The sequence below is a fragment of the Mus pahari genome, chromosome 2 (assembly GCF_900095145.1).
Source record: "Mus pahari chromosome 2, PAHARI_EIJ_v1.1, whole genome shotgun sequence".
Taxonomy (NCBI): Eukaryota; Metazoa; Chordata; class Mammalia; order Rodentia; family Muridae; genus Mus; species Mus pahari.
The window spans coordinates 11,250,234-11,263,632 of record NC_034591.1 but is presented as its reverse complement, the minus strand read 5'-3'; the positions used below and the strand labels follow the sequence as shown (position 1 = coordinate 11,263,632).

Below are 13,399 nucleotides of genomic sequence, written 5' to 3'. Positions count from 1 at the left end.
AAAGCAAAACAAAGACAATTTCGCTGAAAGTTCTCATTCATGGGAATCACAACATAAGAATCAAGACTTCATTTGCACTTAGAAATTAATTTTACAGGCAAACTGTTAGGAAAACATGGATCTGATATTAATTTCACCAAATTTAATAACAAATTTCCTCAGGAGCCATTTCACTCTGATTACTCTGATTAACATTATTAGATAAACTTCCTTAGCCATCTCTCAGCCAGTGCAACCCTTTACCATAATTAACACGCTTTGCTCCAGCTCACTTGAAAGGGAAGCTCACTTCTGCCTCATGCTCTGGAAGCTTCTTGTCAGGAAAGGCACCTTGATTGGTAAGCTTTGAGAACGGAAGCTTGGGCCCAACTCTGATTTAGCAAATTTGAAAGCACTGCTGTCTACCTTCAGTCACCGTTACCTGAACGTTGGGTCTCCTTTTCCTTAAATTAATTGTCGGTATACCTACACCAATAGGCTGAAGCAACAGAAAAATGGAGTTCATTATCCTACATATTAACATGAGAATTCTATTCTCCGGTCAACTCTAGTCAGCTACTTCCTTGACAAGAAACAGAACAAAGGATGCAGTCACAACTCAAAATATTTGTACCATAGAGTCCATGACAACAAAGCAAAACAAGACACTAACAAAACCCAAAGCTATTAATGGTAGTAAAAATAATTTTTTAAAGAACATGTTTTTTTTTTTTTTTCCTGGATTTTCCTTAAGAATTTAAAAATTGGAGCATAGAAGGGATAGTTTGTCCTAGATAAATGTTCTTGGCCGAAACAGAAAAGATTACAAAGTAAATATTGTCGAAAAGTGCATTATACAAATAAAACAAGATATAACATTGGAAAAGCCCCTGCAAAGTTTTTGTTGTTTTTGTTGTTGTTGTTGTTTTTGGTTTCTTTTGTAGCAAGCCTGCCTTGGTGATGGGGTTGTAGAAGAAGGTTGGGCCTCCTTGGGCCTAGGGAGGCAACAGCTTACAAAGGGATTAGTGCTTATATTAAGAAGCCCGAGAGTCCTTTCTTGGTTCCTCCTATCATGTGATATTAGAGGAAAAGATTGTCTGTTGAGAACGATCATACACCGAGCCCACCTGTGCCTTAGTCCTACACTTCTGAACTGCCCGCCTGGCACCAGCACAAGCTGTAAAATAAGTTTTATTGTTTAGAAGCTACCAGTTTACACTTTTTAAAGAAATTTGCCAAAGCCATCTGAACGGACTAACAAACACATCAGGAGATTAAAAAATCTTGCACATTTGAAATTTGACCTTTTGTTATCTGAAAGAATTAAGTAAATGAAATTATGCTAATAAAGAATTTAACCATAATGCTAGATTTATTTGATTATTGATTTCTTGGATATCAATTACACACGATTTTCTATACAATTATTTATTTAGGAGATATCATATCTAAAAACCTACTCTGGTTATTTTAATGAGAAATATAAACCCATGTAGAAAAATCAGAATAGATAATTCACTAGTTGTTGAAATGTGGTCATGGAGTGATTTTTTTTTTTTTAAATGACAGTTCCATAGAAAAAAATACACAAAATATTTGTGACTCATTTATTTACTAATGTTCTGAAGCAAACCTGTAGAGCTATCTACAAAGTACAAAACTATACTGAGATATTTTGTAATAATATAGTAACAGGAACAAATCATAACATTGACTTTGTAACACTTGCATTGTTATTATTTCACCTTATTAAATAATTATGCACACAAGAGAGAGAACTTTTTTCTTTCAAATATATTGATGGATTGCTGGTGAAAGAATTAAGGTAACTTTGACTATCCACTACTATTCTGGTCCTTCTTATGTGTCAGATGCTCTCTGGAGCATTGGCCTCTTAGAGCCTTAAAGTAGCAAGTGAGATGCATGAAAATGAGGTTCAAACATGATGATGGCTGTCCTGAGAGAAGTAGGTAAGCTAAGTTGGTAAGAGAAAATGAAGAATGCTGTCAGATTTTCATATGTTGTCATCAGTAACCTTATAATCCTCTTAACAGAGGCACAGGGTACTGTTCTTTTGTCTTTAATGTTACAAACAGAATTTGCAAGTTACAATCCCATTAACGTTAGAGAGTAATTATATCGACCATTAGTAAATAGGAACAAATTATATACATACCTTTGGCTGAAGATTTGGATGCAATAAGACATAGCCATTAGGATCAATTGCAAAATAGTAGCCATTGGGACAGAGCTGAAAAAAAAAAAAAAAAAAAAAAACCAGCAAAAATGCTTAGAGATTCCTAGGTCACAATAAGAAATCCACATTAAATGTTTTAATAGATATTCAGTACAAGTTTTGTAGCACATTGAAGAAACAAAACATGGGCTTTTTACAGTTTTAAAATGCTCTTGAACTCTTTTGGGAGATTAGCTACATGCAATTGTGGCTCCTTGTTGTATGTTAATTTCAGTCCCCAAAATTGATTGCAAGAGAATTCCCAAGTCCACAGGTAAGACACTGAGGGACCCTGCACCCAGCTGGTTCTGATTGGTAAATAAAGTTGTCGGTAGCCAATGGCTGGGCAGGGCAGACAGAGGTGAGACTTTTAGGATCCCCAGGGGAGGGACTGAAGGAGAAGGAAGAAGAAGATCGCCTGGAAAAGGAGAGGAAAAATTCTATTCCTGAGAATGTGCAGGACAGAGAGCATAGCTGCCGTGTAGGAGCCAGGGAAGAGCGACCCCAAGAGGGCCCCCAACTGGTCCAGGGCAGCAAAGATAGAATAGAAGATTTAGTAAGTAATAACGTGTGAATATCAGAGGGGGGTAGATTAGCAGTGTCACAGTCATTGAGCTGTTTAAGGGATATAAAAATAAAAAGGCTGTGTGTATGTGTCTTTCATTCAAGAACCAAGAGCACTGGGGTGGTAGTGAGAAACGTGCTGCCACGGGGATCATTTTGAGTAATTAATTGGGTACTGCCACATACATTTGTACTCAAGTGATTTGTAGCCAAACTGCATAGGCACATACTTTTGAAATAGGAAGCATTAGTCAAAGAATAATTTGTAGCTTACTGTAAAACGTGGTGTCAATCTCTTGATATCTTCCAGAGACACATCAACGCCCATCACACCAAGAATCAACTGGTTCTAAAAGAGGATGGCAAAGTTAGTGCATTTTATACCAGAACGTGTTCTACAGAAATGTATATTCAGTCTTCAGTCATACACACACACACACACACACACACACACACACACACACACACACACACGTGATACTTCTGATATCAATTTACAAGGACTCTCATTTGACTGTTTCCCACAACTTCATCATCTCAATTACTAACTTATATAAAACATTAATGATTAAAGCCTTATCACACAAAAAAAGTGAAAATAACAATGGTCTGCTACTTTTAATCAATCCTATGCTGAATAAAATCAATAAATAAAAACAGTCTCACAGATAAACCATACTAAAATTTTAAAACATGATAAGGAAGGACAAATTTTTGACGACATTATAAATTTCAGTATTTAGGCCTCATGAATATTTAAGATGTCAATGGTCCCTAAAGTGAGAACCAATGCTTTGTAGAACTTCAGTAGTAAAATGAAGCAGTTAACTGAAACTTATTAAAACTAAACAAACAGGGCTAGAGAGATGGCTCAGTGGTTAAGGACATGACTGCTATTCCAGAGGTCTCAAGTTCAATTCCCAGTAACCACTTGGTGGCTCACAACCATTGTAATGAGATCCAATGCTCTCTTCTGGTGTTTCTGAGGAAAGTAACAGTATACCCACACACACAAAAGAAAGAAAGAAAGAAAGAAAGAAAGAAAGAAAGAAAGAAAGAAAGAAAGAAAGAAAGAAAGAAAGAAAGAAAGAAAATCTTTTTTAAAACTAAACAAACAATGCTTTCGTACAACAGACTTCACTGAACCACAAACTAGAAATAAATATTTCTTTAATCCACCAATATAGCCTGCATTATATATAACCTATTAGTAGTAAAAATAATTTTTTAAAATTATGTAACTTTACTTAAATTCAGAAGTATTTAATACACATTAGACATATGTATGAATCACATTCAATAATTAGTGACTACTGTCAAGTAGAGAGCTCCTATTGAACTGATAATATTACCAGAGCTATAAAAAATGAGTATTTTTTAGACTAATTTTTTTATTGAACTGTAAAAAATAAGGAAAGAAGGAACCTATTAGATCCTTAGGTTATTACAGAAAAGCTTTTACTTGAGAGCTCAAAAACAAGGATTCAATAATCTCTCTGCATCAGATTCAAAGAGAACATGTCTGGGGTTTTGTATTTTTACCCGTGAAGTCCAAAAATAACTGAAGCATATTTTAAAAAGTGGGCTCAGGATACTACTATCCACCTATAATACTTGCAGTCTGAGTCTCTGTTCCCATCAGGTCACAGTTAGACCAACTGAAGCTGAACCCTGACCCTAAGGTCACCAGGATTTGACCTTCACTTCCCTTTTCCCAGGTGGTTATCACATGGACAGCTGCTACCACTGACCTCTCGCCTTACAAGACAAATTCAATGCATGCATCTCCTTATAGAAATATCTTATCCACATGGGGCTTCTACGTCATAGTTTATCAGTTATTATTATTAATTTTATCAATGAACTTTTTACCTTCAAGTTTGTCTTGTTTTCAGATTGGCCAGTGACGTTGAAGACCGGTAGAGTTCCAGTAATGACAAGTCCCAGTTCCTAAAAATAGACAGAGAAAGAAAGGCCAATGAAAGCAACATTTTGCACTTTGTACTACTGCATTAGCCTTTGAAACTGGAAACTTCACTCTACAATTATCACGATAAGAGTCACAAAAAAGCTTAAAAGTACTTCTGAATATCTTAACTTTTTTCAAAAGAATCAATGAACTTTTCTTAGAAATAAGTACTATTAAAAAAAGAAATAAGTACTATTAAACAGTTTTGAATTATGCAACATCTAATAAGTATTGAGAATAAAACTACTTAGACAAATAAATGTAACTGTGATATTGCAATTTTACATTTCTTCTACAATGACAGTTCACTTAATATCAGGTGCCTGCATATAGCATTGAAAGCTATTCTGCTGAAATCTATTTTCCATAGCTTCATTCACAATTTTTATGCCCTATGTCTAAGGTATCATGTTATATCACAAACGTCTAGGGGAATGTTATGTCACATAGAAGAAATATACTATTGGTAATACATTTCCAGATAATTCTCGGTGAGTACTGTGATGTTTAACTATTACTTTTAAATAATCCTCAAATGAATTTCATTTTAACAACTAGAACACAAAGTATCTTCTTTGCTCCAAGCACTGTGCACACTTTCTACAGAATAAAATGATAAAAATGTTGGGGGTCCCTGCCTCCTCATTTTGAATATTCCAACTCTTCCTTTCTCCCTTAATATGTGAAGAGTGTCACTTCATATTCCAATAAAACAATCTCACCATAAGACAGCCCTACTTCTGTTCCTCACCTATAGCCTGGGTCTGCAGCGTCGACCCTGTGCTGGTCTTATTTCTTCAGTACTTTTCAACCAGTACAAACAATGTTCTCTGACCATCTAACTTACATGTTCCTCCCATCCCCTTTTTAACATCTTGTTTCAGCTTGTAAAGTAGAACATTTTAGAATCAGCATTTCCTCCAGATGTTCATGTTATCAGTGAGAAGCTTGCCAGCAATGCAGACACTCTGGTTGATGAACTTCTGGTCATAGGAAATTCAGCCGAGCCCAACTATGGACTCCTCCTATCATGTTTAGTCTGTGATGGATTTGAACAACTGAAACATCTTGGTCATGGCTAGAGATGACCATATGACCTTAAGTAAATAAGTAATGTCAAGAAGGAACACTGGACAGTCATTTTCTGTGGCTTGAGGTAAGCAAGCTTCTCTTTATCTTTCTTACCATGCCAGACTGCTGTTAATAGTCCCTATTTTCTCTCTAACTTCCTGTATGTGTTTATTTTTGCAAGTACCAAGTGATAAGTCATTCTAAGGGGTTGTATTTCGTCCTTTGGGTTCATCACTTCACTTGAAGAAGGAGCAAGAGCATAGAACTGGACTCTAAGTAGGGAAAAGGTCATTACTGAGTCAGCATTTACCTTCAGCTCTGTATTTAGACTCTCAAGTATAATTACTTTGATAAGTGACTAAAAAGTCTTCAAATTCAGATTTGGTATATAAAACAATCTTAGGTATTGTAAGTTTTAATGAACAGTGTCATAAAGAAAAAAAATAAAACAGGATTTCCCAGCTGCTCTCATATTGACAACTCAGGCTAGATAATTTTCTCCTATATGGGAAATGGGGTCCCATCAGTTATAAAACACTGGCAGCTCTCTGCACCATTCTGTGCTTGACAAAAATGCTCAAGTGACATAGATAGGAAAAAAGAACCCCCAGTAGAAAATCACTGCTTAAACCATGATTGAATGCTGTGGTAAGATGGTGACTTTGTTACAGACAACCTAACATGCATAGGGTATCTCACAGCAGGGTTGTGGCCATAGTGAGATGTCTCCACAAGCATGTCTGAATCTGAACTCAGAGCCAGAGAATCTACGTGAAGATATGGTTATGTCCATGCTGATTTAAATATGTTGTCAAATTTCTGTGGAGCTACCTAAATATACTTTTGAGTTCATGTAATGTACTTGTAGTTAAGAACAAACATCCACTCTAAAATATATATTTTTCAAAATGGTCAAAATATGGAGTTTTTGAAGAACTCATATAATGTTCAGCATTATTTTACATTAAAAAAAATCAAAACGTTACAGACATTCCCATACGTTCAACATTTTAGATTGGAAAACTGGTATTTTTAGTGACTCAAGAACACCCTAAAACTTTACGTGTATGATTTTATACTGATGCAAATCTAGAGTTTTCTAAACACTTTCTAAACACTTTCTATAAATGGCTGAGAAAGTCTCAAAGGAAGGAAGTTTAGAAACGATTCAGTGATGAGAAAGTGGACAATGTCACAGAGAGCGAAGGCAAGTCAGTTAGGTACCCTGGTCATAACAGCGTTGGCTGAGAATCCCATTCTCTTACCAGGGCATCCAGATACACATTTGTCCATTGCACTTGCTTTGCTTTGTCACCGGCTAAAACCATTGGTCTTCCCAGAACATCTAGATATTCCTATTTATACAAAAGAAAGGTTGTAAAGAGGGAACAAAACCAACCAACCAACAAACAAAATACATATACTATGTCTAAAAATAACCTTCAAAAGAAAAGTTGAAAATTGAAAATAATTATGGAGCCAAATTATTAAGAGTATGTTTATCTTACTTGGGGTATTCTACATTTTTAATCTAACTAATTTCTTTGATCTTAACTAATTATTGACATTGGGTCAATAATGTGTCTTCTCTTGTTTTATTTTTTTTCTATTACCAATCAGAACATTGTTTCTAAAGGTACAGCCAATGATAAATGAAATATATTCCTTATGAGTTGCTGTCCATGTTGATCTGAACTATTTAAGGCTCTGTGATTTATGTGTGAAATCGCACAAATTTGAAATGATAAAGCAGCCACATACTTGCTTTCATATAACAGATTGTTTGGATGAAATTCAAAACTGCATTTAAACATTTCCAAAAAAAAAAAAAAAAAAAAGTGAAGTCCGTGCCAAGTCTAGACAGCAGAGTCCCATGCACTCCTGTTTTGTCTCAGAAGTCACTGAGCTCCGCATGCACTGCCGTGGAGAACACACTATATAAGTTCAATTTTAACAACTATCCTGTTCACTTCTCCTGGTGCTCCAAAGTGAAGGTTGATCTTTAAATCTGAATTTATGAACATTTCAAAATGATAAATATTTAAATTGAAGTGGCTGAACTCTACAAAATGCCATGTCACCAGTAGGCTCCCCCCTCTCTCCACAAGTGAGTGGTGCTGGAAAGGCATCTTACTGTATGTTTATTTAAGTGAATATGTACATAGACCTGTCCCAATCTGTGGGAAGAACTCACGTCCTATCTTGGGCTTACATCACTCTCCCAGAATAATTACTGTTTTAATTATTTGTATGGCTGAGAAAGTCATGCAATTTAGAATTGAATAAAAAAAAAAATAAAGTTTACAAGACCAGGGGACCTCTCTTCCCAATGATGGCTGAATAGGCCATCTTCTGCTACATATGCAGCTAGAGACTCGTGCTCAGGGGGTACTGGTTAGTTCATATTGTTGTTCCACCTATAGGGTTGCAGACCCCTTCAGCTCCTTGGGTACTTTCTCTAGCTCCTCCATTGGGGACCCTGTGTTCCATCCAATAGCTGGCTGTGAGCATCCACTTCTGTGTTTGTCAGGCACTGGCATAGCCTCACAAGAGGCCGCAATATCAGGGTCCCTTCAGCAGAATCTTGCTGGCATGTGCATTAGTATCTGGGTTTGGTGGCTGATGATGGGATGGATTCCCAGATGGGGTAGTCTCTGGATAGTCCATCCTTTCATCTTAGCTCTAAATTTTGTCTCTGTACCTATATCCTTTCATGAGTATTTTGTTCCTAATTCTAAGGAGGAATGAAGTATCCACACAATGGTCATCCTTCTTGGTTTTCTTGTGTTTTGCAANACGTATCTTGGGTATTCTAAGTTTCTGGGCTAATATCCACTTATCAGTGAGTACATATCTAGTTTTCTATGACCTTTTTAAAGCCCAAGAATAACAACCTATCTTAGACATGTATTTATCTGGGTTTTAAACATTTAAGGCTCTAAAACCAATAAATATTACATTGGCCAGCCTTGCATGCAAATGTAAAAACACAAATCATTTTTCTAGCTTTACTTATTTTCTTTAAATTGAACTCATTTAAACCAGAGACATATCTTTTTATTTTCAGGAAAGTAATCTTAAACTTTGAAAAAATTATAAAAGTTTTAAATAACCATACCTGAGTATTGATTCTTATTGCACCAATGGAGGGAATCTCATAATAGTAACCTAAAATGCATATATATTCATAAATATGTCATTTATAATACAGACCCACAAAAGAGTTTTCTTTCTTAAAGGAGGAATCAATAACTTTCATTGTAACTTAAGCACATAAATAAATAATATAAAGTATTTATATCAAAATGTAAATATAACTGTTATAGTCAGAATAATATTGAGTAATGAATATTGTCAACAACTTTAGAGAATTTATAATAAAATTTGCCATATTTCTAAGTGGTATAAGATAACTACTGTCCTCTACAGAGCAGCAAGGAAGTTACAGCTATTAAAGTATTTTCACTAGACAAAGTATTTTGAAGGTACGGATAGATACATAATTATTACATGCATACATTTTCTAAAATACAAGTTTTAAAATGTATTCAGATTAGCTGGGCAGTGGTGGCGCACGCCTTTAATCCCAGCACTTGGGAGGCAAAGGCAGGTGGATTTCGGAGTTCGAGGACAGCCTGGTCTACAGAGTGAGCTCCAGGACAGCCAGGGCTACACAGAGAAACCCTGTCTCGAAAAACCAAAAAAATTTATTCAGATTTTCTTTCCTGTTGTAAAATAACCAGTTTATTCTTCAAAATACTTCCTTTTTTTTCTGAGTACAAAGAAAATAGTTCACTGCATAAAATTTGAATATTGAGAAAAGTATAAGATGGTTTCCAAAAAGAGTAATTCAGTCCGTCAAAGGAAACAATATGCACAAATCTGCTATATGTCGTTAAGTATCATTCCCCCTTTCACCAGTTCACAGTATTAGGAGTGTATTCTAATGCAGTGTTAATCTCAGAGTCGGTCCTATGTTCTTTTCTTTGGAAAGCGAGTTCCAAATCTCATTCTTATTACATACCTTTTAAAGTTCCTACTTTACACTATTTTAAATGTGAGTAAAGATATAATGACAGTTTTCAAAGTATTTTATCTTCTAAGAAAATATGCTCAAGAGAAACATATCTGTTACCTTTATTTTCACAAGCCATCCACTGAATAGGTCCTCTGTCATAATTATGTTGACCAACGGAAAATGTAAACACACGGACCTAAAAAAGTTGAAAAACAGGGTGAGTAAAACCCAACTGAACAGGAAAACAGATTGCTGAAGGAGAAACAATTAAAAGCTCAATCAGGCAGTGAAATGAATAAAACAAGATGCACACTGAAGCTGTGAAAGACTTGAGGAGGCACTAAAAGGAAACTATACATCCACCTGAACACAGATTCCCAATGCCTCAGTGGTTTTAGCATCATGCTGTCCCTCACGCATCAAATCTCCAAGCTCAGTGTATGGACAGTGATGGAGATCTCCTTGGTGATAAGCTCCTCCCGCTGGGGCAACTCAACTGTTTCCCCATATCACCCACCTATCAATCACAGTCAAGACATTTCTCTATCACATAGGCAGGTGGTGATGCAAAGTTTGCGATATCTGAGACTGATTTCCTGTCACTTACTTACTGGAGAAGATGGCTGACTCATGCGGCTATTTGTTTTGCTTCTTTCATAACTATGTGGGCTGGTCATTATGTGTGCATGGTGAGAGGGTGTGCCACGTACCTGTGTGCACATCCACGTGGTGGCCAGAAGTTGGTATCTTTAGTTCTCCACCTTCACTTTAGTGAAGTGGGGGTCTCTCCCTGAACCTGAAGTTCACTGATTCACTAGACTGACTGTTCATCACCTCCCCTCATTCCCCAAGAAATCCTCATCGTCCTCCTCCCAAGCCAGCGGTTACCTGCAGGTACCCGCTATCCCCTGCTTTTTAAGTAGGCACTCATATCTGAACTCAGATCGCCATGTTTGATCTTGAGACATGACCAAAATGGAGCCATCTCCGCAGCTCTGACAGACAGTTTCTTTTCTGTTTTGTTTGGCACAAGGTTCTTGAGCACAAATCTCAAAATACTTATTTTCACACATCTTTCTTTCTCCTACTGGTCTAGGCCACAGATGTTATAACATTCTGTGCTGTAAAACGCATGCTTTGGATGCTGCCGTTTCACATGTGACGTTTTATCGGAGCCACAGTCATCCGGGTTTGCTTCAGCTAGCAATGTGTAGATATCATATGGTGGATACACCTGTTTATACTCTGTTCATTTAGAGACAGAACTGTACTATATAATCTAGTCTGGTCTCAAATGTGCCATGGTCCTGTCTCAGTTTCAAGTCTTTAAGTGCCGCCTCAGTTTCAAGGTCCTGTGTCAAGTCTTGTACATTGATTCCTGGCTTGCATCTGAATTTTAGTCACTTAAAAATTATATGGATAATGATAAGGCCTAGAAGAGACAAGCGCCCTCTCCCTCTTGCCTGATCTTACTCCCTTCAGAGAAACAAACCGTACTTCAGTTTCTTCACATTTTCAACTGGGTCATTTAGGGGCTCTCCATATATTTCAAAATGTTGCTACTTAGTCAGTTGATCTAATTCTAAGGGAAATATTTTTATAGGGCTGACCACCCTAAGTAATAATGCAGTTTAAATGATGTACCCTAAGGAATGTGCACTTAGACATGTCCTTCATAATGTTAGAAGGCATGGCTCACATATTCAATTACAGCACAGCTGTCTCTAGTTCTTGTTACCACAACACAATTATAGTAAAATACTTTCCATAAGATACTGTTCAGTGCAAGTGAATTATATTTCTAATAACAGGGGGACTATACTTACAGCCACACTGCATGATTATTTTGACTGATGTTATCATTTAAGCAGTGCAAATAAACATTTAACCATTTTTTTTTTAAAAAAAGGAAGAGCAAAGTGATTTTTTTGCCTTATTTGTTTTACTAGTGCCAAGTTCACCTGACTTCCATGCAGGGCTCGTGGATCAGAACGAGGGACTTAGGGATGTGAGCAGGGTGTGGAAGGAGGCATTGTATCCCAGTTCGTCATTTGAAACCAGTCTAAGCTCCTCTTTACCTCACCTTTCTTTGTTTAGCCTGGTGCTTGCTGACTTGAATGGAAGCTGCATTAATAGATGCATCATCGCATATTATAAATATTAAGTTTCTGCAACTTCTTTTTCAATTGTTTTTCCAGCTGCAGAAATGTACAATAGTGCCATTTTTTTCCAGAATATTTTCAGTGGTAACTAAAATGTCAAGAATTACAAATTCAACTTCTGAACAATTTATGAGGCTGGCTTATCATTACTATATTTATAAAATCTATTATACCCACGATGTTTATTTTATTTTCCTTAATTTGATGGAGATAATGCACAATATATGTATACCAACCGTATAACAAAACAATCATCTTATAATTCTTAAAATTATATACTTATGTGAGAAAATTTTTGTCACTCAAAACTTAGTTTGTGACACCTGCTTCACATTACAATGAAACATTAATATAAAAGTTATTGCATTCTGAGGTCAAACTATTTTTCATAAGACAGTGTTCAGTGCAAAATCGTTGCAGTATTTGTCTTTTTAAATATATTTTCCCTAATTATGTCAGGAGAATTCTGATTTTATGAATGCTAAACTTGACACGTTATAGCACCCAATGGTAACAATGGTGATCTTGGTGTGCACTGGTTCTGTTCAGAATTTCAGGCTTCACCCCTTGCTTCCTATACTGCATTGCTGCCACCCAGTGGCGCCATCTATAAACTATCTCTGAAATCTGGAGCAGTCCAAACTGAGTGTACTCCCACTTAGGTTTTCTAGGTTTTCTTGAGATAATAATTACAACATTTCCCCCTTCTTGTTTCTCCCTCCAAACCATCCCATATGCCCCAGCCCCACTCTCCTTGAAATTCATGGCTTCTTTTTAAATACATGCATATATTCCTATAGTGAAATATAGGCAAGTGTGTATGTATGTACACACATATATTCCTATATATAACCTGCTAAATCAGTGCAAGTGAATTATATTTCTAATAACAGGGGGACTATACTTACAGCCACACTGCGTGTATGTATAGTTTCCACATCTTAAAAATTCATGATTCTTGAGAAATGAAGTGACAATGTAAACTTCAAGGCAAATAAGGCCTGTATATATTCCAGTTATTACTAGTGTGTATTGCATAAACTATATAAAAACAAATACAGGTATATAAAAAACAAATTGAACTTCTGAATATGTAGTCAGGAGCTAATGGCTTCATCTGAACCCGCAGGCAAATTCACTACATTCTTCTGTGCCTATACTGTGTCAGGTCAGCTTTTGGGCAGGGTACATTCTTTGCCTTCTGCTAGGAGAGCATTTACAATCATATGGTCAATCCATGCATTTAGCAGATGCACAGTGGGAATTTTCAAAGTGAAACCTACTGAGAAAAATCAGTTAAATATTCCTCAACCAGTATTACCCAAATCTTCCTTATTGGGCCATACTGCAGACCTAGAGAGTCATAAATGGCTTCACAGAGATTTGTTATGTGGGAGCCC

At 36.3% G+C, this 13,399-nt stretch overlaps 1 protein-coding gene across 5 annotated transcripts in view; it reads right to left on the bottom strand.

Annotated features, from left to right (window-relative positions):
• Window positions 1–13,399, bottom strand: part of Cacna2d1 (calcium voltage-gated channel auxiliary subunit alpha2delta 1) — a 426,913-nt gene that overhangs the window by 50,818 nt on the left and 362,696 nt on the right. For all 5 annotated transcript variants that reach the window (XM_021190608.2, XM_021190611.2, XM_021190609.2 and 2 more), the window contains exons 13-18: window positions 9,955–10,033; window positions 8,938–8,987; window positions 7,085–7,174; window positions 4,652–4,729; window positions 3,054–3,128; window positions 2,156–2,230 (exon numbers count right to left, since the gene is read on the bottom strand). In XM_021190608.2, coding sequence (XP_021046267.1) covers window positions 2,156–2,230; window positions 3,054–3,128; window positions 4,652–4,729; window positions 7,085–7,174; window positions 8,938–8,987; window positions 9,955–10,033 — 447 coding nt within the window. The remainder of the gene's footprint in view (window positions 1–2,155; window positions 2,231–3,053; window positions 3,129–4,651; window positions 4,730–7,084; window positions 7,175–8,937; window positions 8,988–9,954; window positions 10,034–13,399) is intronic.